Genomic DNA, 27,397 nt, shown 5'->3' with positions numbered 1-27,397 from the left:
CTTACTAACCCAAACATGTGAGAAAATCAATCTAAATTGAGAAAATATCTTCAAATTTCGAGTTAGTAAATCGATTTTTTTTTTTTTTTTTAGATTTTAATTCCGTATTTAGAGTTTTTGGATGATATTTTTTCCTTTCTCCATATCCATGCAATCCAGAGAGTTAGTAAGCAGATAACGTGCCTGACGTCTGCCACAATGATGTAAAACATTTTTTAATCTAAAAATTCAATTGATAGTTTAGAGCTATTTACAACTTTAATAAAGCTAAGACGTATTTTTTTAAATTATAATTAATATTATTTATTTTAGATATTAGGTCACTTAATCAAACGAACAAGACTTGTTACAAAAATTAAATTTAAAATTTGCAAAAATTACAAAAGTAGATATAGCTCTTGATGTGTCGATATAATACACAGTATGTTATATTATGTTATACTAGATTAGATTAGATTATAGAGGAAAATGCGCTGAAACGGATGTTTGCATTAGCCACAGGATGTTGTTACTAATCCGACACAAGAGAGGAAAAGCAAGCCACACTCGGGTTTTTCCGCGAAAAGCCACGAAGTGCAAACTCGTTCTACTGTAACTGTACTGAAGCTCCACCATTGGCTCCAACTGTCCGTCCGCCGGGGAAAGGAGGTGGTCGAGGAGGAGGGGTGTGTGGATTTGCTGAATGACGGCTCGGTGTGTGTTGACACTTGAGAACCGCTACAGCCTACGGGACATGCACAGGCCTACCTACGTTACATATCCACCTTGTAAAGATAAAAAGAAGCGTCTAATTCTTGCATTTAACATCGGGAAATGTTGATGATAGTGCGGGAACTGCGCGACGGGGCTACACGGAGTAGAGGCGGAGCGGACGTTTTCGCAGGTTGATGATCCTCTTTCGGCACCGAGGAGAAGAGCCAACACAAGTAAATACATGGTGTTAGTCTTTATAGGCGGTTAGGCAGGCTTGCATTAAAAGGAAGGATAGGCGGTGCGAGCTAATTCCTGGAAATATAGACCTCCGGCCAGAATGACACACGCTATGTTTGCAGGTTGGAGTTTATTCGCTGAAGTTGGGGCTGCGAGCAGCGTGTAGGAAGCTTGTGTGCCAGGAAAAACACCATCCGTCTTTCACGTTTGACAGATAACCAATCAAAGCTGTTATTCAAATCGGTGCTCTTATGTCAGCGACCTATATCTCATGCATGTGCGCCAAAAGCCCACAGTAGCCTCTCCGCCAGATCAGACAGCATGGGGACCAACGGGCTAGACAACCAAGCGCAGCCGTCCGACAGAGAGTCACGGACGGAACAGCCGGCTCCAGGTCCTCAGATGGAGCAGAGGGATGCCCCTCAAGACCTAGACACGAGAAAGCATGACCAGGCGGACGGCAGCGAGGGTAAAATCGTGAAGGAGGACAGTAATACGCAGCTGATCGAGACCGGCTGCAAGCCACCCCTCACGCCGGGTTCCGACTTCGAGGCTAGGGTGCAGGTAGAGAAGCCCGGCCACGGAGCTGGCTTCGTCCCACCCGAAGGTGGTTTCGCTGGCTGGCTGGTGGTTTTTGCTGCAACCTGGTGCAACGGGTCAATCTTCGGAATTCACAACTCCTTCGGGATCCTGCACATGATGCTGGTGAAGGAGCACACAGACCCTGAAGACCAAACATCCCAGTTCAAAGTGGGTGAGTAAGTACTATCTGAGCAGTATCTCTCTGCTCAGGTGGGCTGGAGCTGAAGCCACAAGTGAGCTGGTGGACAGGAGTAGAGAATCTTGATGCACATTTGGTTTATAATTATAGGATTTTTTTTAAAAGTGGAACTTAGAGCTGTGGAAGTGTCATTTAAAGCACAATTACTATAATAAACATTTTAACATCAACTTTATATTAATTTACAGGATGTTTATTTTAATATGTATATCACTTTAGAAAAAAGTGGAATAACTTAAATTCCCAGTGGAACACTAAACACAGTAATGAATAAAACAAGTGCCCCACCAGCAGGTGTAAAGTATGCTCATTGCTGCATTCTTATTTTTGAATTATTATTTTCTTCTCTTACTCTGAAATTGCTCCTTACATCCTGTTGAAATCTCTTGTTTTCCAAAGCACCAGCATTCTAATGAGTTACAGGCACTTAACTGAAAAAGCACCATAGGCACTTGTTAACTATTCATTAAGGCTGTCTGTTTATCCACAACACAGTTTGCTACAATGGGTCCTTTGATAAAGGTTTCCTTAATGATATAGTGAGCACAAAGGACTGAATATTTGTGAACATTTGCACCGGTACTGAGCTGATATTGGAGTGCTGTTTTTTTCTTGTTATATTTTCCCCTCTTGGTTCCCAACAACCAAACAAAGACAAAAATTTTAAGCTATTTACCACAATATCATTGAACATTTGGCCAGAACAAAGCTGTTTTGTTAAATATCAGCCAGGGTGGTAGTAGACAGATAATTGCAGTTAGCGAGGCCGATATTGGTCCATACGAATGTCTGACCCATGCATTGCTGGACCAGTATGGACAGACTTGTTAGAGTCCCCAAGATGCACATGACTAATGATTAAAAATCCTGCGATAGATATGTAAATCAGGGATATTGCTTCTGCTTGTAGTATTTAATACAATCTAACAGGTAGTTATTATTAGAGTCACATCATTACCCTACCCACTTCTCCCATTTCAACCATTCTGTTTAGGATCATAAGCTTTCATTACTAAATGGTCAGACTATTTCTCTATCCTTATTTACTGTTTGCGCTCAGCTCCCTGCAACGGGAAAGGCACTATACAAAGCAGTCAAGGATATCAGTCTTAATAAAGAAATCACTGATGTTCATTTACAGGAATGTGACAGTTCAGTCTTGTTGTTGCAGATAAATTAGTCCCCAGAAACAATGGGCCTGGTGCTACTCCAATTGTTTGCAGGAATCTGACATTTTCTTGTGCCTGCAAGTCCAGTAGAAACATTTCTATTCTTCAGTGAGTTCACAAAGTCAGCGTCCAATTTGTTGCTAATGAAGCTCTGGGCTTCTGGGTAACCGTGGCTTCTAGCTTTGTGCTTGTTAATCTTGTTAACAAATACTGACTAAAGGAGTAATCATGGGAATTCTTGTTTGGGGGGAGAAGAAAGGGACCCTCCTGCCTTTCTTTCTCCTCCTCCCCTTCCTCATTGTGAAAACCGTGAAAGCTGCTTCTGCAGTGTACTGATCCATACAGAGAAATGTTTTGAGCTCGGGAATCATGTAACAGGAGTGGATGTTTTTCTTAAAATCCTCGTCAGTTCCCGCAATCACATGCAAAAGTTAAGGTCACAATGTGGGAAGGGATTATGGCACTAATGCTGTTTGCTGGAACAAATGTGAACCTTTATTATTATTATCAGTATAAAAGCAATAGGGGGGCGGGGCGGTATAGGAAAGACATCTTATTTATTAAAAGAAGCTGATGGAATTTTATACAGGATGTTTATATTCTCTCTTCCCCATTTTTTGACATATTTAGGATTTCATCTCCAGCATTTTCTTGGGTTGAGCTCATATGTGAACAGATTAAGTGAGTAGGCTGAGACCTGACCTTTTTACCTCAGCAGCAGGAAAAAAGCACAGGGGAAGAGCTTAGCTACAATAGCTATGATCTTAAAGGCTTCTTTTGAGATATCCGGTCTAAATTCACACGTGTACAACATTTTAAAAGATGTCAGACTGCTCAATAGAAAAAAAAGCAAAGGACCATAAGGGATAACAAAAGGCTGGATATAATGAAATCATACTTAGAGATCACCATTAGGCCTTGCTGAGGTCTTTTATAAACATCGAGGAGTAAACAAGTGAGTTTCAGAATACCGTAGCAGTATCGAAGTAGGGGTTGAGAACAGTAGGTACTTTAAATTTTTAATGACGGCGAGGTGTGTGTGGGTTATGAGTCACATATGGTAATGATTTGCTCCGTGATTAACATGACATCTTTACTCATTTTTTTCCCAGTTGTTACCACAAAAATGTTGGTAAACTTGTAAAGTGAGTGCACGTGCCCGGCACACCTTTCTTTTGAAAATGGAAGGGGGGGGGTGCTTTCATAATCAGCGAGGGGTGAGCCCCCAGTCAGGTGGTGTGCGAATGAACGTGGCTGCACCGAATGTGGGAGGAAAGTTCAAAATGCAGCCGGCACTGTTTCAGCTGCAGCAAAGTTGGCAAAGAGGGAATGTGTGTGAAGGGGCAGAAGAAAGGGACTGAGTGAGGAAGGAATTAATTTTTCATTGAAGCCTAAAACTATTTCCATCTATGTGCCACCGTGAAACGGAGCAGGAGGAAAATTGTGATGAGAAAAAAAGTAGCTCATCAAGTTCTACTTGTTTCTAAGCCTAAAGTTGGTTTACTTACTGAGCGTTATGCACTTTATTCTCTCACAAGAATACTTAATGACTCTGTAGTAACTATACCAGTAGGCTATGGTATCTGTGCGAATGTGAGAAAACATCTGATGACTCCAGCTGCAGAAGCCTGTTGGCTTTAGTCACCTACATTACATCAAATCCCGCTAGCTTGAATGTGCTGTGCTTCACAAATCTACAAATCAACAGAGAGAAATGCAGTGAAATGATTCTTGGGGACTTAAACATCGCCTGGATTTCTTCATCATGCACTCTTAAAGAAAGATGACAAAGAATGCGAGTGATTTAACTCAGATATTTATCATTCCTACCACAGTAAGCTCTGGCATGTCTAGACTCATGTCTGCCTCATGCACTGACCACATCTACACTAATGGCACAATAATGGATCTAGTAAGTGTAATAGCAATGACCAGAATCATTAGGTCACAGATTCTGCTTCAAAGACTTATGATGTAAAAAATTCACAGGGGAAAAGAACACACCGAGTGAAAGATTCAGAAATTACATTACGCTTGTTCCTGGATATCTTACAGACTGTTCTAGACAAGCATGCACCGATAAGAAAACTCACTAACCTATTGTGAGCAGTGCTTTAGCCCTGTGGCTTGATGTGGAGCTTAGCTAAATGAAGAATGCTGCAATAAAACTGAGAGAAAATAATAGAACAAACCACGTCATTTTTAGAAACTAAATCTGGAAAGATTGAAAACACAAGCTCAGTTAACTAAAGCATGAGTGTATTATAGAATAGTTTTACTGACATGTTAGGCACATATATCTTTGTTCATTGAGTCTAATTGTGTCAAAACCCACTATGTATGTAAATAAATAAATATGTAAATAAACTGTTTTTTAAACAAATGGAAATCAATAAAAGCCACGATGCGAATAACTTGGATAGCAAACTTTTTTGTTGAACCAACTGAAGAATTTATCAAGAATTGTATATGATTTTTAGGCTTTACTTGAAAGCAATACAAATATAGGAGGTTAAAACTTGTTTCTCTGCACAAATGGGCTACATAACCTTGATGGTAAATGAATAAGGATATAGCCGATTGCACTTTTGAACTGTTGTCATATTATTAACTTTAGTCTGAAAGAAACAATTTCCTCTCAAAGCCAACGGTTTTAGCCTTTATAGCAGGTAACTGTTATTCTTCTATCACTGGCCTTGACGGCAGCTCAAAATCTTTTTATCTTAGCATAGAAAACTGATGCCTCGTTACATTAACCGCTAGATGTAAAATGAAAAATGGTGACGCTTTCTTGCGTGACGTCAGTGCTGATTTCAATATAAGGAACATTGAACTATAACTGAAGTACCTTAAAGCTTATATTTTCAGTGTAGATGCTGGTGGCTAAGTTACGGTTATTCCGCTAAGCCTGCAGACACAAAGGGATCGAGACCGGTCGGCAATCCCCAGAAACCTCTGGTTGCTAGGGAAAATTTGTGTTCCTCTAAGTTTTTGGAAGTGACATTTGTTGAAACTGATTGAGTTGGGAGCTGCATCAGAAAATTCCTTACATTCGCTTTGGTTGCTAGCAGATTGCTGGTCCCTCCTAATTTTCATGGAAGAGACTGACAGTGTGTAAAACACTCGCTAACTACTAGCCTAGCAGTATTACAACTTAAAAAAATACAACCAAAAAACAGAAATGGAGCGGATTCACCTTCAAAGTTCAAAGTGTGGTTTGATCCTTTCAGGATCAAGTCAGGAAATGTTTGCTTTAGTGGCAGAACCACACTTCCTTATGTTGCAGTGCTTACGGACAAGTTGGTGTCTTGTCTGGATATGACTTCAGGGCAGGTCCAGCTTTTAGGTGTCAGTCTGGATAAACAGCTTACCTGGTCCTGTCACACTGATAGGATTGAAGCCAAAATGAGTGGCGCAGTATCTGTGGTAATTATGCGGTAGGTAGCTCAGTCAGACAGATCAAACAATTACTGGGTTTATCTCATCTTGACTATTGATCAGCTGTTTGCGTAGAACAAGGTTATGTGTTTAGCAATTTGTTGTTTATCCAGGGTAAGTGTAGAGGGCCTGCTGTTGGATGAAAGTAGGGGACACACTTTAGTTTTCTTTCATTACATTTCAGCTGTTGCTACACCGGTTATTATTAATAAGAACTGCTAATATCGAGCCCCAAAAAAGCTTAAAAAGTTGATTCCTTTTTACTAGTCAAAAATTAATTGCCCTGTCACCTGTAGTCTAATTTATTGCTAGATTTCTCTTAATTTAAGTGATTTCTTGGGTCCATTTAAAAAATTACTCGTGATGTTTTGTTCCTGGTTCAAAGACTTTGAGACAAGCTTCTGCCAGATAGGCTCCATTAGTAATGCTGCAGGTAAAGGAGAGCCTTTTTAACTCAAACATCATAATGTTTATGCATTCATAACTTTAAGTGTTGAAAACCCTGAGAATACTGAAATAACAGGGACATTCACACTCACTGGCCTGGACGTTGGAAAGTATCTGAAGATTAAAAGCAGCCATTCGCTGCATGCTGACAATATATAGTTAGGAATAACTACAACAAGCCAAAACTAGCCAACAAGTGAGAGGCATTAAAGATGTTTTACTAAACTGCTTAAAGCTGTCTTCCAAATATTGAGTTGTGCTTCATCATATCTCTGTTTTCTTTGTGTGACCTTGTTGTGCATTATTTATCTTGGCCATCGTTAGCAGTCAGGTAAAAAAAATACCTTTTAAACTCTGTTTCACTTTAAACTCATTGATTCATTGCTTAAAGGCAACGATGGCGTCTTTATTGAAAGTCTTTCTAATGTTAAAAAGCCTTTAACAGAACATTAAACATGGGGAAGAATGAAGTGCAACATATGCTTATAACATTTGTATACACAGTGGTTGGAGAAACTGGGGAAACCTTCAAAGACAATGATTCCAGGTTTATCTCTGTGTTTCTTCAGTGGCTAGTTGTTCATTATTTTAGATGTGCTTAATAATCATTGTTGGATTTTCTCAAAAACATCAAAAACAAGTGAAGTAACACAATAGTCTGTCTGCCAAGAACATGTCTTAAACCATTAACGTAGGGCTGTGCTCTTGGTAGGTAGTGTGTTATTGTTTTTCCCCTGCTCCAGATTTCTCCAGGACAGCTGGAAATCTTAGGTTGGCAGATCAGGGTGCAACGAGGCATTTTTAGCATTCCAGTGGACAGTGGAATGGGTTCAGGTTGGAAAAAGTTTCTTCAAACTCCATGCGCTTATAAAAAGGTATATAAAGATGTGTACAAAGAGTATTTATTGGTTGATTTTGGTTAGTTTTAGGCATTTTTTTCTGTATTTAGATAGGATGAGGTCCATTTAACCAGGCGCTTGGCTCTGGACCCTTCTACTGATCACAATTTAGCCTATGGGGTATGCACCCTAACGACTAGGACACCAGTGTCCCCTCAATACCAAAATGCATCTGTTTATAGAGGATGTTGCAGAAACTATCATTTCAGTTCAATCCAATTAATTTCAGTTGTACTACTACGCTGACACATGACAGAGTAAAATCTCCGCAAAACACATCCATTAAAAAAAATAAAAAGGATTACCCCTTTCAGCTTTATTAATAGTGTCAACACAAGCAGTTTGCACTTACTCTCAGCCTGAAATATGATGCGATTTGTAAACATCAGAGGGAATGGTTGACTCAAGGAGCATCCTGATAGCTTTGCTGTCAGAGCTCATTTATGGTCTGAGCCTGAGCTGTTTGAAGAGACTCCTGGTTGATCTGTGACAGATGGGCCTCCACATGCCTTCTGCTAGCAAGCCTTTGCGAACTGTGTCGCCTCACCTGTTGTACTTTCTATATTTGTGCTAACACAACATCCTTACCATTCTACTGTCTTTATGATACAAGCAGTGTTTTCTCATTCTTTAAAATGAACATTCTGTCCTTATTATGGACTTTAATCTTTAACTTGGTATGGTATTAATTATTATAAGATAAAAATGACTGATTTAAAGGTGACTTTTATGCTTATCTTCATCTTCACAGTGTTGTTCTTGGACTCTACTGTAGTATTCGTGGATGATTCACAGTTGATTCACAGTTGATTCACATGGGCGACCGTGGCTCATGGGGTTGGGAAGTAGGGCTGGGCCATATTATACCGTTCACGGTAATACCGGTATAATGTTAGGCAACGATAGGAAAATGAAATATCGCGATAGAATGGGAGTAAAACGCGCATGCGCAGTGCCTTTGTTTTCATACGCACATGGCCGATTGTTGAGTGAAACTGATGAACCAGAATTGGTTTGTAAAAATGGTGCAACTTCCGTGATGTGGAACTGGTTTGGTGTTTGTCCGTCAGATACACAACAAAGCACATTTTTTTGCAGAACATGCAAGCGGCCGTTGTTATTGTCGTATTTGTCGGACTAAGATGCTCTTAAATCTGGGAGTAATCTGGGTCCTAAACTCCGTATGCTTCAGGTCAAACAACACTGCAGCATCACTTAGAGTTAAAAACTGTCTAAATTCTTTCATCTTTAATAAAACGATCAGCATTGCTGCTTTACCAGGTGTAACTATAAAGTTTAACTTCCAGGCATCCATGAAAACAAAAGTTATTACATTTAACGGAGTTAGAAGTTAGCAGGAAGCTAGCGGAAGTTAGCTCGCTAGTTTCGCTAGTTACCTAAGCATGATATTGCATGTTCTGACTGAGAGATTTCTGAAAAAAATCAAACGTACAGCTCTGCTATCACTTCCAACATAAATGAAGACAGGAAACTAAACAGCAGTGACGTTTGTAGGGTTACTGAAGTTGGGCTAGCTGGTATATAATGATGTGCTACGTGATCGCTAGCGACACAGCTATGTTAGCATAACATAAACAGTGAAGCTGGAGGACGAACACTAACACTTTTCCACTTATAAAAGTGAACGTGAAGGTTCTTCATGGTTAGAGACAAATGCAATCGCATGGCAGGATGCTGTAAACGGACCAAACTTCAGTCAGGAGAACAACTGAGATAATCCATCCACAATACGAGGTTAGTCATTAATATACTGCAACAACATGGGAATAGAGCAGCTGCCAGAGAATTCAACATTAATGAAACAATGGTACAGAAGTGGAGGAAGCAAGAAGAATGAGTTTAATAAAGTTTGATTTATCTGACTGCTTTGTTTCGCTTAATGTGCCATATAATCCCGTGCACCTTATGGTCCAAAAAATACGTACTGCACACTGCAGTTTAATGTTGCAAAGCACCTCTTTTTAACTTCAGTGGATATTATACATGGTTATGCTCAGGATATGTCAGCCCATTTCTACTGGAAATGCCTTTTGGTTAAACTTTCAGCAAGGAATTTGCATTTGCACTGTTACATTTTTATAAAGCTTTAATGTACATAAAAACCAGCTTCTTGTTTAAGTGAATATAAATGGAAGGTTGTCTTTTTGCGCTAGTAATGTTGTGGAGTTGTATTTTGTCTCGCATCAATTATATCGTCAGTTATATCGTTATCGCAAATTTTCAAATATATATCGTGATAAATATTTTTGGCCATATCGCCCTGCTCTATTGGGAAGCGTATCTGTAACCGGAAGGTCGCTGGTTCGATCCCCGGGCTCTCTGTCCTGGTCGTTGTGTCCTTGGGCACTTTACCCTACCGCCTACTGGTGCTGGCCAGAGGGGCTACAACTGTAGCTACCTCCACCAGTGAGTGAATGAATAGTGGTATTGTAAAGCGCTTTGGGTGCCTTGAAAAGTGCTATATAAATCCAATCCATTATTATTATAGATGATTCAACATGTTTGATCTAATACTGGACATTGGTGCGGCTTGTAAGTTTGTGCACTGCCTGCGTTTGAAGAAGTTTTAGCTCTTTTCTGGCTAAATTCAAGCCAAATATCTCATGATTGACTGACTGACCACATTAGGGATATGTGCTCTCATCATATAGATATAGAGTAGAAAAAATGCTCTGAATCTGTGCATTTGGAGCAGTTTGAAACCTGAGCTGGATCATAGGGATTACTCGTACATAATCAAAAAACACACTGCTGGATCGTAGCAGTGTAAAGCAATGTATTTGTGTTTTTCAGTTTATTATGTTGCCTCAGCACCTGCTAAGAGCATTTTATGTTACCTTGAGGGACAAAAATACCTATGACTATTGTTTCTTTAGGAGTACGTCCCCCAAGACGCTCTCAGAAACAGTGTGATGCATTGTTTAGGTTCAGCAGCATTTCCCCGTGTCTGCGTCAGCCGTGGAAAATATCGTCAGAAAGCATTTGAACAGATGTGTTTTTGATTGTTTGGGCTCACTGGCTCAGAAACAATAATTTTGAGCTGAAAGCAGCAGTGCGCTGCATTCGCAGTCGTCTAAGCGGATGGTTTCATACACTGCGGGATACATTGGAAGTGAAAGAAAATGTCATTGGTGCTTCTCAAAGCAATGAAAACAAAAACAACAGCAAGGGATCTTTCCAAGGACAGTGTCTTTGTTATTCTGGAAAACCCACAGACCATATTCTGAGCAGTTTCCCTTCAAAGTATCGTACTTTCTGCCCCCTTAAACAAGGGGACTAATGACCTATTATTCCTACTCTAGTCATTTGATATGAATCCTGATATTCTCAAATTAAGACTGAAAGTAGGCAGTTAAACGTCATTATTTCATTTCAAATCTGGTGCTGTGGACAACAAAATAGTGTCAGTTTCTCATTGCACTACAGCTGCTCATAAAAAAGGATCTGTGAACCTAATAATTTAGTAACTGCAGTGTAGGTAATTTAATGCCTGGTTAAATTTCAGCTTTGTTATGAATGGAGTAACAGGGCCTCTGTGATATGAATGACTTAGTTTTAGTGTACCTTTTAGCTGTCATATATATGGTTGTCTAGGATGGCTACACATGACACAGATTAGACTAGACACAGTTATGTAAATATACATTTTAATTACATAACACATAGAAGAAATCCACAAAACACAGTTGTCTTGCATGCATATATTACAGCTTAGCATAAAGCATGCTGAACTCATTAGTCTTATATAAACTTCTTATTATATAAAACCCAACTGCATTTTTCTGCCTTAAGTGTTCTTACTCTAACATAAATATGGGTCCTATAGAGTATGCTGCTTCTTGTCAGACTGCATCAATCATGTTAAGAGATGGAAGCTTGTTAACCCCCTTCTTTGCTACCCCACACAAACAGACATCTTTTCATTTGGCTCCAGTCTCCCTCACTGTGTTCTTTTGCTTTTGTTTGAAAGTGTTTGGACCTAATCCCCTCTAATGAGCACAGTGCACTCAGTTGTTGTGTCAGGACACAGGGAAATGGGGCTTTGTTGTGGGGCTGGCCAGAATATAGAGTATGCTGTAAGGCAGTGTGACACGGGCCTGTTGTTTTGACCCTCTGATTTCACATCGGACCTTTTGGTTTGTCATGTCCAAACTGTTATTGGTGCAATACTAGCACTGCAGGTGCTAGAGCCATTAAAAAAAGCAATACTGGAACTACATTATAATGCCAAACTGACCAATTTGAGTGTTATAAAACACTTTACATCTCTGTGTCAGATATTGGGCTTTCCAAGAATGAGTCTGCAAGAAACAGCATGCTAGCAGCAGTGCATGTCCAGATGGGAACGCCGCAATCACTAGCTGAGATTGGTGAGATTAAGTTAAGAGCCTGTGGTATTTTCCAGACAAACCAGCTGGACATCTAGTATTGAACAGAAAAAAGGAAAAGTATTACAGGTGGTAGCTTAAGTGGTCTTAGGAGCTACATCAGTAAGAAATAATATCTGAAGCTGAGGAAATGCAGTGATTCAGCAATAGAAACACTCATAACTATCAGCCAGTTCACACTTTTAGGTAACTTAAAGGGCACTGTTTTTATGTTTTTATGTCTCACTACTTGCAAATTCCTCAAAGTATGCTATTTAGAATTTGACTGGACTAGAAAAAGTCTCACCTTGAGCAATAAAGCATAATTTAAGCATCACAGCCTACCTATGTATTATAGTGGACCATTTATGATGGTCATTTATGATATACTCATTTGTAATATGAGTATATCACTATTCACTAGAGCACCATTGGGAGTTGGTGGAACAGGAGATTCACAGTATGGATGTGCAGCAAGTGTGTGATGCTATGATGTCAACGCGGACCAAAATCCTGTTTCCATCACCTTGTTGATTCTGAGTCTAACCCAGCACTGCAAGGTAACAAAGTGACTAGTGAATGTGTATCAAAAGCATTTAATATATTATACTATTAAATCTACTGAAATTGTTATTGAGGATGTAGATTCCACCTATATGGCTGGGTGTATGACCCCCCTCCCCTTTTTTCCATTTAATTTGAAAGAATAAACTGTAGAAAGACTCGAGTAGAGTCCTGTGCTTTAATCGTACTCTGTGTACCAGAACATGTATTACATGTATAGTATAGTACATAGGGTTACATAGTGTCCACATTTAAGACTATTTATACAGTGGTGCACAGCTCATGTTTCACTCTGAACTCAGTGTGTGTGTGTGTGTGTGTGTGTGTGTGTGTGTGTGTGTGTGTGTGCGTGCGCGTGCGCTTAGGTACATAAATCCTGCCATCAGGCTGTTTAGTAGTCTCTCTGGTCTCATTTCTATTGGACTGTTGTGTGTGTGTGTGTGTGTGTGTGTGTGTGTGTGTGTGTGTGTGTGTGTGTGTGTGTGTGTGTGTGTGTGTGTGTGTGTGTGTGTGCGTAGGTACATAAATCCTGCCATCAGGCTGTTTAGTAGTCTCTCTGGTCTCATTTCTATTGGACTGTTGGACCAGTGTGACCCAAGGCCCAGACACCATGGTAGACATCAAAGCTACCTTTGCTCCCTCAGGGACTGGATCCAGACATGTGTTTGTTTGTACTACAGGGTACGCGGTGTCTCTGCTAGAGAAATCTGCCTCGTTATGTTTTAACACTGCATGCTCTACAGGCCAGAACTATCCACTTTGATTCACTTTTTGATCTGCTTAATCACCATGAGAAATCTTATAGAGCGTGTCTGATCTACATGATGCAAGTGTAGACACAATAATGAGTAGAGTTACATAAATGTATATTAATAGCAAATCACATCAGGTGGTGAGAGAGTCACAAAGACAGAGAAGAAAAAACTAGTGTGCAGCATACAAAGCTTTGTAGTTTTTCAAAGCTTCAGGAAATCTTGTGGGCAAAATTCTTATTGTCTGGGTTAATTAATACCTACTGTATGGGGCATTTAAAGGCAAGACTCAAAATGCTACACATGTTTACTTTGAGCGTGGCTGCTGCTGAGGTCAGGTGGCAGATTTGCAAACAGCTTGCAAGCTCTCAAAAACTTTAAACAAAACATAAAGATTTGCATAGAGGCCCAGGCATACGTGCATGAAGGCCATGTTGTTTTTCAGTGATGCCTTTTTTAACTTTTATGCAATAACTTCTACACGTGGAAAAAATTATGTTTTAATGGTCAAGGACTGCACACACTGATCTTTGCTTTGTGTACAAACAGATATAACAGTGTCTTTTATTTACTTTAGGTGATAGGTATAACACCTGAGATTTCCACATGCTTCTGATGATGAATTCTTTCTTCTCTCAACTTCCTCTCCAGCCTGGGTTGGGGCCCTGGCCATGGGCATGATCTTCTTCTGTTCACCTGTGGTCAGCATGTTCACAGACCACTTTGGCTGCAGGAAGACGGCTGTGAGTGGGGCGGCACTGGCTTTTATAGGACTGCTCAGTACATCGTTTGCAAAGTAAGACATGTTTGTCAGATACGTCCTTTGAAAATATGAATGAAACCATGTAAAATTATATGCTAAATCAGGGGCTCTAGATGTTTTGCCCTTTTAGGCCTCCAAGAGGAAATTTTGTGGGTAAGGTAAACCATTATGAGCTTGCACATGAAAAACCCATGTGGGCCCCATGTCGGCTAGCCCATGTGGTCCTCTGTGAGAGTTTTCTGTGGACAACCTACACTGGGTTTATTTATTATTATATTTATGCTCGTTTTTCTTCCTGATGTCCTTTTTTTTCATTGTAGTTCCTTGATCCTTCGTTACTTCACATACGGCATATTGTTTGGCTGCGGCTCCTCCTTCACCTTCCAGCCCTCGTTGGTCATCCTGGGCCACTACTTCCGCCAGCGCTTGGGTCTGGCCAATGGTGTGGTGACAGCTGGTGCCAGCCTCTTCTCTATGGGCCTTCCGGTGTTACTGAAAGAGGTGGTGGAACCTTTGGGCCTCAGCAGAACATTCCAGATCCTCAGCGTCTTCATGCTGATCCAGGCTCTGCTGGCGCTAATGTTCAAGCCTCTGATCCCTGCTGGGGGAGACATGGGCCCCCAAGGAATAGGCCCCGACCATGCCGAATCCCAAACTCAAGCTAATGCTCAAAGTGGAGGCAGGTGGAGCAGGGCGATAACCACCATCAGGAAGTACTTCAATTTGCGTGTGTTTCACATCGTCACATACCGAGTGTGGGCATTTGGAGTGGCTACAGCTGTATTGGGCTATTTCGTGCCATATATCCATCTGGTAAGAACATAAGATAGGCAAGAAGTAATTGTTTCTAAATGGTGCTGCTTTATAAATATTTACAATAAGCCCAGTTTTTATGTGAATAAAGAAAGCACTGTTTAACAGCCTTTCAGTTATTTCTGCTGTGGTAAAACATTCCGACCTCTTTATTTATATTATGCGCTTACACAAAGAGCATTAGAGATCAGTGGGGTTCCTAATCATGGGTTTGATGTAAAAATGCTTTTTCTCAGCTGACACTGGAAATGAGGGGGAGTGAGATTGATGTCAGAGCCATACTGTTGCACTGTGGGAGGTCTGGTGCCATTCATCTTCTGTAGGCCTTTTGGAAAGAGGGCAATTGAATGCATGTCAACTGAGTAAATGAGCAGTGGCTGAACATCGCCTTTGTCCCTCTCAATAAGGATAACAGAGTTTGTCACAATAGCTTCTGTGAGGAACAGCACTCAGTTGCCAGGAGTTAATTGTGCTCTTCTTAATTTTTTTTCTGCTTCAGTGTACAACCTTTGAAAAAGGCTGCCCAAAGGGAAAATCTATAATTTAAATATGTCATGTTGAAGCCAAAGAGCTTGACAGTAGTTTACTAACTACTAACTAAACTACTCAGCTAGAGAAGCCGAAAGTAAAAGAAGTCCATTTATCCATTTTGTTTACATCCACAAACTCAAGTATGTTTTCAAAGTCTGAACTCTGATTGAATTTGGGGTGTGATAATAAGATAGTAAAAAATGAAGATGAAGTGTTAAGTTGCTGTGAAGTTGATCTCCCTCTATCCAGATGTCGGATGTTCCAGCTCCGGCCTCCCTCTGTCAGGCCTGTTGTTTCAGGCCCGGGCCCAGATGTAAACACTGCCCCGGTCTTTGTATTGGCTCGACCATCTCAGGAAACCTCTCCTGTATGGCCTCTCTGTATCCCTAAACATACCTATCCTATGGCCATTGATGAATGTAGACCTTCAAAGCAGAGCAAATATTTCACAAGGACCAGCATGTTCAGGAAAGACTTCAGAGGGCGGTTTCATGTTTTGGATCTAATTTGGGGGTCACGGCTAATGGGAGCGGGAGGCTCTGACCTATATGCGTTCAGTCTTCCTGCTCCGCAGTTCCAAAGGTCTGTTGATGTGGACATTTTGTTAATGTTTGAGGTTGATTAGGGGTGAAGGATGAACAATTCCACTCCAACAAATGCTGAGTGTAATGTTTTCTCGGCAATGAAGAATACGGTTCATGAGCACGTTGTATAATATCTTTGTCATTATATGCACGATGGACTTTTACGGACTAACAGTGTCCACAGTAATGATTCTGTCTTATTGTGTCTCTCAGATTAATTTTGTAAAAGAACAGTTCAAGGGCACTGAAAAGGAGTGGGTGCTCCTTGTTTGCATAGGAGCATCATCAGGGGTGGGACGCCTCACTTTTGGAAAGATCGGGGATCTCATTCCTGGTCTACGGAAAGTCTACATGCAGGTGAGGGAATTATTGAAGCTCTAAAATTTATGCAGACTGCTTTTCTTTACTGTTTGGTCTGTTTTTGGGAAAACCTAATGCACTTCACAGTGGTAAGTGTGCCTGTCAAAAAGTGGTTTTTATAAAATTTGCCTCATTCACCCACACAAGCACTTTTTTTTAATGCTTTTCCTTACTATGTAAGAGTAACTCAAACAGTCCCAGACCATCCCACTACCATCACCATATTTGACCGTTGGTATGATGTTACTTTTCTGAAATGCCAGATGTAACGGGACACACGCCTTCCAAAAAGTTCAGCTTTTGTCTCGTCAGTCCACAGACTATTTTCCCAACAGTCTTGGGGATAATCGGGATGTTTTCTGGGAAAACCTAGATGAACCTTTATGTTCCTTTTGCTCAGCAGTGGTTTTCATCTTGGAGCTCTGCCATGCAGGCTTTTTTTTGCCCAGACTCTTTCTTATGAAGTCATGAACACTGAGGCAAGTGAGGCCTGCAGCTCTTCGGATGTTTTTCTGGGGTCTTTTGTGACCTCTTGGATGAATCGCCGCCGCGCTCATGTGGTAATTTTGGTCAGCCGGCCACTCCTCGAAAGTTCCCCACTGTTCCGTGTTTTTGCCAGTTATGGATACTGGCTCTCCCTGTGGTTCACTGGAGTCACACAGTTTTAGAAACAGCTTTATAACCTCTTGGGAGTTTTCACTTATTTTGATTCTCATTTGTTCCCGAATTCCTTTGAATCGCACTATGGTGTCTGGCTTTTGACGATCTTTTGGTCAACTGCTTACTTTGTCAGTCCGGTTCTGTTTAAGTGATTTCTTGATCGAGAACACGTGTGGCAGTAATCAGGCCTGGGGACTCAGCTTTCCAAAGTTAACCAACAGTTAATTTATGTAATAATTCGCTTAAAAACGGCATTTTGTTTTTACTTGTGTTTACATTTGTGTACATATGTACATATGTTTGATGATTTGAAACATTTAAGCGGGGCAAACACTTTTTCACACACCTGTGTTGTTTGTTAGGCCCAATTTTACTAAAATATTTATTTTTTATTACCTTGGTGAAATTAGAAATTCGTTTTTATTAATGGCTTAATGGCATTATGTTTCTCTGGAATGAAAAACAGACTTGCGAACACAAGGGGAATTACATGACTGGATAATGTCAGGTTCCTTGTCTATTTTCCAGGAAATAGACAAGGTGATGTGAGAGCAATTTGTGCAGTGAATACAAACAGGAGTTGCCATTTCCTGCACGTGCGGCTTCTGCTGAATGCAAAACACAGGGATCCATTGTTTTGACCAGTAAACTCGTTCAAGCAGCTCACTAAGCAAAGGGGCACGGAGTTACGGATTAATTAAAATATAAAAACAACTTTGAAGTTGTGGGACATGCATACTTAAAATGTGCTGATCTGTGATATCAAGCAAAGTATTTCTAAAGCTTCATTTGCAGTATTAGTCATATAAAGAATTTCCTGACAGTGTGGCGGTGAATATTAAAGAGTCTAGTTATGCAAGAGTCTTTTATAGAATGAAATCCAGTATGTTTCTTTTGTCCAAGTGTTGAACACAGTTTTTAATTGCTTAAATCCACATTGTTGTAGTTGTGAAGGGATTTGAAGTAACACTCTTTGGCTCTTTGAAGTGACACAGAACAGTCATTCACAGCATTCATGCCGTAGACACTTAGTGAACAGACAGCTTTATATCTTTTATATTTTTCATAATCATTAACATGTAGTTTATTAATCAGATTGATGACGGCACCGGTGCACTCAGGTGAATTACCATAGTAAATGTAACTATGATGCTGAACTTTGCCTGACGGAGACGTTAGATGAGAGCGATGACACAGGAAGAGTCCTGAATTGGAAAAATTAATTCAAAAATTCTTTTATGTTGTTACCACAGAAATACACTTAATTTAAATAGTATTTCACAGTAAGGACCAACAGGTCTTACCGAGCCAAGTGGTAAGACTTACTCATATCAGAACTTTGTTTTTCTGCATATTTAAAGTATGTATGAGAACATATCAGGACTTTTTATCGTTCATGATCAATTTCTCTGGCAGACAAAGTACTTTTTATTTTCTCAAATAACTTTACCTGACATAAATATGTGTAGGTGGAGCCTGTAGATGGAGGGTGTGTCCACTTGCACACGTAACCATATCTGCCTGAGGCCAGATTTACATGCATGAACAAAGGCAAAAAGAAAGCAATGTGAGCCATCTGACTGACTGCATTTAACGCATATTTATCTGTCAAAAAGAATGTTAGGAGAGCATCAAGACATTCAAAGCTTGTTTATGGGTTCTTGCTGTATTTTGCAGGTGGTCTCCTTCATTGTTCTTGGCCTGATGTCCATGATGATTCCTCAGTGCTCGATGTTCGCCGGGCTGGTGGTCGTGTGTGTGTTTCTGGGACTGTGTGATGGATGCTTCCTCACCATGATGGCTCCCATAGCTTTTGAGCTTGTCGGGCCCATGCAAGCCTCGCAGGCTATAGGTTACCTTCTAGGCCTCATGTCTATCCCTATGACTGCGGGTCCACCTATCGCTGGTAAGAAGCTATATATGTGTGTGTGTTTTCCACTTTTTGAATAGCGCAGATATATGTTATTTACACATCTGTGCTATGCTTGTTGGCAGTAGGGATGCACAATGAGCTGAATTATATTAGCAGAGAAAAACCTTGGACGTGGGTACAACTAACGTAATTAGTAAACGGAAAAAGACAAATGCACAGCAGGACAGGTTATACACTGGTTTGTGTTTAGAGATGGTTGGGCTCATGGCCAGCCACTGCCCGTCTCCAAGGATTTGTGTTCATGAAAAAGCACACACAGTACTGATCTTCGATCTGCGTTCTTTTGTTCCGCTCGCTAATAAAAAAATAATACCTAAGAACACTAGTCGCAGCACGCTGCTGACTCAGGCATCTTTTGACTTTATCTCAACAATCTCTTTTGCCTCTCACACATACCAGAGCTGCTTTTACTACACAACTTTCTGACTTCCTGACAGCTTTTTCCTGGCCTTTGTAGCCTCAGCCAACATACTGAAACTCTTAGATGTCAAATGCTAAATGTACTTTTTTAAATGAAGAGTCATGCTGTCTGGCAGGGTTTTTTTTTTATTTCTTTAAAAGAGATTTAGTTTTCAAAATAATCTTCACTTCCTAATGACAGATTTTTGTTTTGCATTGCAGTATTAGAGACAGCAGTGCACTGACATAGATCGATAGCATATCCAAAGCTATGCCAGCAATATTGGTGCAACCAATAATCCTTCTTACTGTAATAATACATTACTATGCACCTCTTTTATAGTGTGGTTAAACAAAAAGAGGCATTATGACAGTATATACCTGCAAATTGTTCAACTAAAAAAAAAACCTGCTAGTTGTAGCCTTGCTGTATCCATTTCTTTTGCAAAGTCTTGTTTTCATAATCAAGATATAGGAGATCCAATTTCATCTTTAATGTTTTCTATTCAATAATCAGAAATTTTATTTTAATTTTGGGCACTTGTCTTTTTTCACAATTGACCAGAAATCCAGGAAACAAGACAGAAAATAAGGAATTCTTACTGTCAAATTCCATGAATTTTACAAAAATGAACAGCCTTGTTTCTTGGCTTTCTGTCTCCTTTGTTAGCGAACAGTATCACCAAAAAGTAATATGAACAGGCGGTGCAGGTGGGATGTTAATTTAAGAGATCAGACTGCACTACTTGAGAATGCACACTGTGACCTGCATGCAGAGAAAGTGTCTTTTTTATTGACTTATGGTTACTGGAACCAAAGAACTGTGTTAGAGGAAAAACTGAGGGGCTGCACCAGGCCCCATGATAAGAAAAACAAATATTAGTTTGAATTGTGACACATACAGAGCCTTCAATTGGAGTCCAAAGATAAAACATAGTTGGAAATGAGCACATTGGGGCCCCTTTAAGCCACAAAAACAACCATAATAACAACCATACTATAGAACATAAAAACGGTTCGTTTATTCTAATGCTTAGTTAGCATTAAAGCCTACAAGCAGACAAACTGAAACTAAGGAACACTGTGTTTATGAGGCTTGACAAAGCTTATTGTCTTCTAGGCCCAGAGCTGTAGTTAAAAAAAAACCCCCCTGCTCTTTTCTCATGTGTCCTTGAGGCCCAACAAATGTGGATTTCCTTCCTCATATAATCTTTGCACACCCTGGTCTGTAAATGGTTTGAATACTGTATTGTTTACTACAACGTTTGGTAATTACAAATCTTTTTCTTCACTGCCTTCGTCAACACACGGCCTGTCTTTGCTAGTGTGCGATGTCCACCATCTGCCGGGCAGCGGAGTAGCTTAAATGCATTGCAGGATGTGGAAGAGGGTGTACATTTATTTCACTGTGTGTATACACAGTATAAACAAACTGGGAATCTGCTTGATCTAAAGCAGATGTTTTAATCTTTCCATTCGCATTTTGCTTCCTTACCTCCGCTGCACAGGTCTCCTGCATGACTATTTTGGGAATTACACAGTGGCCTTCTCCCTGGCTGGTGTGCCTCCGATGGTGGGGGGCGTGGTGCTGTTCTTTGTGCCCCTGATCCACCACAGGCTCCAGCGAGGTCAGGCATCACCAGAGGAGACCTCCACAACTGCCCACATGTTGCCCAGCGCCCCACCGGCCGAGGAGCCCAAGAGCTGCTCCAATGGAGACATCCTGCCCGGCTATACAGATGTAGAGACACACATCTGATCGCATCATACAAAGGTTAGGCACATCGTGTATGTGAAAACATACATGTATGCAATAACGTCTAGATATTCCAATTCCTTCTAAAACATATTGCATATACTGTTTTTCTCAGGGATTCAGCCCACCAGCACCTTTTCTCATCCATAATCTGTCCTCCACCTAACCAGAAGTCTCAACTGTGGATTTCCTGTTGGCTGATCTTTAACCTGCAACCCTCCAAGACCCCCCTCTTTGGCTGTTTTCTTTCTTTTTTTTGTTTAATGCGAAGAGAAGTTGACAATGCTCTGGCGACAAGTCACGGAGTGGATGAAAAGAGGGCACATTAGCGTCGGAGGTGGATAAAAGCAGAAAAGCACAACGTAGTCTAATCTAGTCGTTGTAACACATACCTCCACGAGGAACTAAATGAAGACTAAAAAGCTGTCTTTCTGATTTTATAGCATTTAATCGTGCTACCTTAGCTTTTGAAGCTGTAAAAAAGATACACTTTTATTTTTAGATCTTCTGAGAAGAAGAGGTATATAAAATAACAACTAGTGAAGGGATAAAGTCAAAATGTCTTTATGTTGTACCTCAAACATCTGATTTCTTTTTAACACAATGTGTTTTATTTAGTATGTGTAGCTAAAACATGGTTATATCTTAAATGATTTGCAGCTTTGCTGTATTCGGCTCTGCGCTTCTGTCTGTGTTTTCTGCTGTTACAGCTACAAGAGAAGCATGCGTACTGTTTGTACATGTCACAGGAGGTAACAGATATTGCCAGCAGATACAATCCACCTCAGCTCAGCTGCACATGAGTTTTAGACCCTGGCGTCACTGTGTGTTCACACTCCGCTGTCTAAAACGTAAGCAAAATTTCTTCACCAGTCTGCCTGCAAGGAGGACGTGTGTAATTGTGGCAGCTGTTGATTCCACTGATTCATATGCAATGAACCTTAGTGTTTTTGACCTGTTACCAGTTTTCAGTGTTGGGTCAGTGACTTTTCACCACCACAGTTAATAGAGGGTATTTCCTCCTGAGTCTGTAAAGCATAAATGTTTGCTTTTTTTCTCACCAAACGAAATTTTTTTTTAGCAGGGTGCTACACAAATCTGAATTAACTGTGTCTGACACAGCTTTGAAAAATAACTGACAACAGTTTTGTGCTTTATAGGTGTGGAAAGAGTTGGAGTCAAGCAGTAGTTATGGGAACTTAATGGCTGTGAAAAACATAGACTTTATTCAACTTTGCAAAAGGCATTTTGTTTGAAAGTGTATGTGTGTGTGGTTGCCTAGTGATCTTAGTAAGGACTAGTTTGAGTTTCACATCCTTTCTGCCTGTTTAAAGGTTATGATGTGGCCTAAGGATTGTTTACAAGAAGGTTATGGTTGGGGTGTTGGTTTGGATGGTTAGGGTTAAAGATAGGGATGATGTCAGTGATCTTCCTCACAAAGATAGTCATGCATCCTGTGCGTGTGTGAATCTGCATTTAATATTAGAGGCATTTATTTAATATGAAGCTAAGTTGGGGTCTGTTGATGAAGAGGGGGCAGAGATTAAAAACTGCCAAATGGCCCAAGCCCTCATCAGGCCGTCTCACAGATAATCCAGCCAGTTTGCTGCTTTAATTTAGCATCACTACGATGACATCACTAGTTGTTTTTGCAGAAATGGACCACTTACCTCTGCGCTTTTAGATTGCAAGTTCTCCTGAACGACAGACTTCAGCGAACAGACGTGAAGTAGAGCTGCAATAATCAGCTGTTTGAGTTACACAATTCTACGTGGTTCTATGCATAACTGAATCACAAAGGGGGGAATGCCGTGGCATTCAGCTGGCGTTTCTTTGTTGGTTTCCCCTCCTTGCTTTCACTGCCATTACTCAGTCCGCTCCTGCTTGACAACAGATCAGAGCATAAAAGCTGCACAAACCTCACTGCTGAGTGTAGTTTTTATATGGACAAATGGTTCTGGATAGGAAACATACACCTGTACCTCAGTAATTACACAATCCTCGGCAATCCAGTTGAACACTTCGACATTCTTTATTATTTTTTAACGTTGCTGTTCTGTGTTGAGATTTTTCTTTTTTTCTGTTACAGTCCGAGAGCCACAAAACTGCCAAATGTCTGTTGTCAGTCAGTCTCGCTTCTTCCAAAACAGTTGGTGCGTAAACGTTTCTTCTGCCTTCGTATCCGTTTACTCTGTTGTTTTCAGTCCTCAGCATTCCCGCTCTTCCGACACATTCACTGATCGTTGTCACCGTGAGTTCTCTTCATGAAATTGTCTTCAGCTGAAGAAATGCTGTTATTTAACTGTCAGATATACTTAATAAGATGGAATAAAGGAATATAAACAGTTTATATGCGCAGGTTGGGAAGCAAAATCACACGTCTCTAGTTTGAGGTCTAAGGCTTTGTTAGATTTTATTGGCAGTGCAAACGGTTGTTTACATAATTTGCAGCTGCTGCTGGCCAAAAAAAAAAAAATGGTGGTAATTAAAAATGATGGGTTTACACCAGCCATATAAATGAATGGTTTAACATGATATCATCCCTCCATGCAAAGCCTCTTTTACTTAACTAAAACAGTCACCAGCTGCCCAACAGATTTTGTAATTAAGTATTATAAATGATTTCAGGAGATGCTTCTAGAAGTGCAAATTCAGTGTCCTTATAGAGTTGGTTTATATTTATATGAAGTGCATCCACCCATATGTAAATATGAAATGTAATGAGGCAAATTCTATTATATAAACTATCTTTTTTGTGTACACTGTCAATTCCACTGCTGCTCAAACTAGGGGCCTGTGTCATTTATATTCCACCACTGGTAAAAAAAAATTAGATAAAGCTAATGTCGCAACATTATGTCCTCTTCGGTGACCCCCCAGTTGTGAAAAGTGATTTTTCTTTATGCACCAATTATATCCGTCCAAACAAAATGTAATAGATTTCTTTTTTTCAGTTTTTAGCATGTCATTGACTGTGAAGATACATTTTTTGCTTTTTTTCTTAATTTTTAGTATGTTGGCATCATGTTAGTGTTTTCCAAATCACACTTTTGAAGACAAAAACAAGACATTTGAGTCACAGCAGAAACCTAAATTATGAAAACTTGCCTGCCTTACATTTACCTATACACGTGATCAAAATTTGTTTCCAGATTTGAGACCAGAATTAAAATCGTAACATTTTCAATTATACCTGTGCTACTTTTCTACTGATTATTTTTCATTTTCTAACGGCTTCGTCCAGTTTCTGGTCAGAAGCAGCTGAATGCTTTTTATTTTGTAACCTACTGTAGATTAAGATACAGAAAAATGACATATATTACTATAATTCTTCTAAATGAATCATAAATAAGTTTTTTTTGTGATACTGCTGGAAAGAGAACTGTTGAGTTAGTTTGTGTGTCCGGTTCTGAAGGAATACATAAAGGCGAAACACCCAAATGAATGAAAAATGAGACACATGAGTACATGTGTATGGTTACAGGGTGTCTGCTAAACCAGTGTTTGGCTTAGCAAAGCCGTTTGATCTATGCAGCATCACTGGGTTTGTGGTCCACTTTATGAGACTGCATTAATTTCATTCTGATCATGTCAGACTGTAATAATGAATGCTTACTTGGACTACAAGTTGCATTTGTCTCTGTAGCACTCAAAGCTGTAGCTGGTAGTAGTTCGGGAACCGCTAAACCTACAGTAGAGCCCCTTATACTTTACCTAAACTATGTATGTACTACTAACACTACTACTTGTTTTACTTAATGTTTTCTTTTTAAATACTTTGTATTATTAGAAAGCTTTGAGCTGTTGTCAGACTTGTCACTGTTTCCCAGAAAGCTTCACCTTTTTCTCCTGTGCTGCTTGTGACATACACTATGCATGTAGCAGCTTCAAAGAGGCACATTAAACTCTAATGTACACGTGAAAAGGCAACGCTAGCATGATTCCCTATGTGCTTTCTTGGTTGTTTCAAAACCCATAGAAATACAGGTCAGATGAACTAAATGTGATTATACTGTGTCATATTTACTTGTTTTTTTTTTTGTTTGTTTGTTTGTTTTATAGGTAATTTAAAAAAATAGCATAATTTCTTCACCATTTGCAGTAGCAAGCCTTGTTATACCGGTGTGCAATGTGTCATTTTGCTGCTCTTCAGACCTCAATCTCTGCTTACTGTGTAACATCTAAAACAAACAGTATGTGTTAAAGCATAGCTGAGGGTCTCTATTATACGCTGAGTCATGATTTGCAGATTACTATGGATCCCTTCCAGGAAGAACACAATATTACAGGTCGCACATGCATAATGTATAGACCTTTCCACGCTCCACATGTTTTATTCAGTGATATTTTTTTTTTTAAATTATCTTAACTGTAGGCATCATGTTTCCACATTTATAAATGTTCCAATGTTTTTAGTAACTGTGTTTTTAAATTTTGTGAAACACTTAATGGTCAAAAGTTTTGAGCACTCCCTCCATTTTCCAGGTATTTATTGAGATTAAGGCTGTTAATGTCTATTGACCGTAAATGGTACAAAGGTAAGCAGTAAACTGCAACAAAAACAGAATTAAGAAAATAATTTCCAGTAGCGGTGCAGTTCAACGTAGCTTTGAAAGTAGATGCAAACAATTTTTCTAGAGACGGCCAAACATCGAAAGGACCCAGAGGGCCAGCTTCAACAGGAACATTCTGTGATTTAATTGTTAGGGTATTATTTACTTGGTCATGAGGGAGTTCTTTATCATTAGTGAAAGCTGCAAAACATGAAAAAAATCATTCATGGCCTCCTTCACATTTTCCAAAACCATGCAGTGGGCCAGACTGGAGTCTTTGGCGTCCCTATCCCTGCCCTTGAGCCTTATATTTGACCCTCCTGGTTTAGACACTATGTGATGTAAACAGCAGTAACTGGAAAAGTGGAGGTGTGCTAAAACTGTTGACTGATTCTGTACGTTGTCTGTATGGTTCTGCAGTGATGCTCAGCTGAGACCTCCTCACAGTCTTACATATTTCAGTACAGGGATCTGATAAACCTTCCTTCTCTAACCTCCAGTAAGGTTCCTGCAGTTAAACCTCTATGGCCTCTCGTCACTTCTTAAAGCTGCCACCTTTTGTCCTTCTGTTTCACACAAGCTGTACTTTTGCAAAAAAAGAAGCTTTTTTTTTTTTTTTTTTTTAAATATATATCTATCCGTTTAATTCCTTTTACAGAATGATCAAACAAGGCCAGTGTCATCACATGATCTGAGATTAAGTCATGCTGCTAGAAAAATGTATGGATTTTTTTTGTCATAATTTTGAATCTGTATCAAAAGAGGCACTTTTTTTTTTTTCTATTAAACCTATAATAAAGACATAATATTGCAGCTCATGCTGTCACTCTTTTCTCTATAGCTGTGCGCTTCGCTTGTCAACTATTTCACCCAACTGGAGATTAACTTTGTGTTTTTGTGCTGTTGTCCATGGACACACTCTCGGTCATCAAATGTGCAATCTGTTCACTATCACCAGAGCAACATGGCTGTGTTCATTCAGGCTTTAAGTCCTGCGCTGGCCTCAGTATTCCTCACTTAGGCACCCGGTCATGGTTAATCTTGAAGTTTACGCTTCGCTGAATCAGCTCCGGAAAGCAAAGCTCTTTATGTACAAAGGGAATGACTGGGCATGTGTCACAAGGCAAAGAATAAATCAGTTGTTGACTTCAACTCTGAGCTTGGAGCTCCTTTATAAAGCAACTATAAACACAATGAAGAATGATATTTCTGGGGCACACATTACATTATTTAACCCCTTTAAATGTGAGCGTTCTAATATTGCATGACTATATAGTGTTTAATTCATGGATTTCTTTTATACTTCTGTAGGCACATGTTGTTTGTCCAGCCATCCATCCAAGTCAATTCTCTCAAAAGTGGCTAATTTACACCTTAACATGATTGGACGCTGAACTCCACCCTCAAATTCTCATTCTATATTAAATCCTTCTCAAAATCTGCAGAACACAGCTGAAACCCTCATTAATGCTTTGATCACTTCCCACCCAGATTACCTCCTGGTTGGCCAGTCTATCAAAGCCCTGAACATGCTGCAGTATGCTCAGAACAGTTCTCTCCTTAACGTTTTTCAGATGCCCCGTCCATGCAGTATTTAAACCCAGAGTACACCATCACTCATTGTGCGACTGTTATGGTAGTGGTAGTATACCTCAGGCCACTTTTTACTTATTTGCT

At 39.9% G+C, this 27,397-nt stretch overlaps 1 protein-coding gene across 1 annotated transcript; it reads left to right on the top strand.

The window, feature by feature from the left end:
• The first annotated feature begins 515 nt into the window (after positions 1–515).
• On the top strand, positions 516–26,519 carry slc16a2 (solute carrier family 16 member 2). Its single transcript, XM_080901767.1, has 7 exons — positions 516–1,684; positions 14,020–14,164; positions 14,452–14,944; positions 16,273–16,416; positions 18,757–18,985; positions 20,920–21,185; positions 21,283–26,519. Exons 1-6 carry the CDS (start codon positions 1,252–1,254, stop codon positions 21,168–21,170), a joined length of 1,695 nt encoding a protein of 564 aa, XP_080757893.1. The 5' UTR covers positions 516–1,251; the 3' UTR covers positions 21,171–21,185; positions 21,283–26,519.
• The last annotated feature ends 878 nt before the right edge of the window (positions 26,520–27,397 follow it).

Source organism: Rhamphochromis sp. 'chilingali' (assembly GCF_963969265.1).
Source record: "Rhamphochromis sp. 'chilingali' genome assembly, chromosome: 13".
NCBI lineage: Eukaryota > Metazoa > Chordata > Actinopteri > Cichliformes > Cichlidae > Rhamphochromis > Rhamphochromis sp. 'chilingali'.
Note: the sequence above shows the minus strand (reverse complement) of the source record. Positions and strands in the feature narration are given on the sequence as shown.

What these genes read in the sequence shown, in the direction of transcription:
- slc16a2 (XM_080901767.1), top strand. Translation starts at nt 1,252, where the DNA reads ATGGGGACCAACGGGCTAGACAACCAAGCGCAGCCGTCCGACAGAGAG. An exon ending in CTCAGTACATCGTTTGCAAA is followed by an intron (nt 14,165 to 14,451) that starts GTAAGACATGTT and finishes TTTTCATTGTAG; the next exon opens with TTCCTTGATCCTTCGTTACT. An exon ending in TCGTGCCATATATCCATCTG is followed by an intron (nt 14,945 to 16,272) that starts GTAAGAACATAA and finishes TGTGTCTCTCAG; the next exon opens with ATTAATTTTGTAAAAGAACA.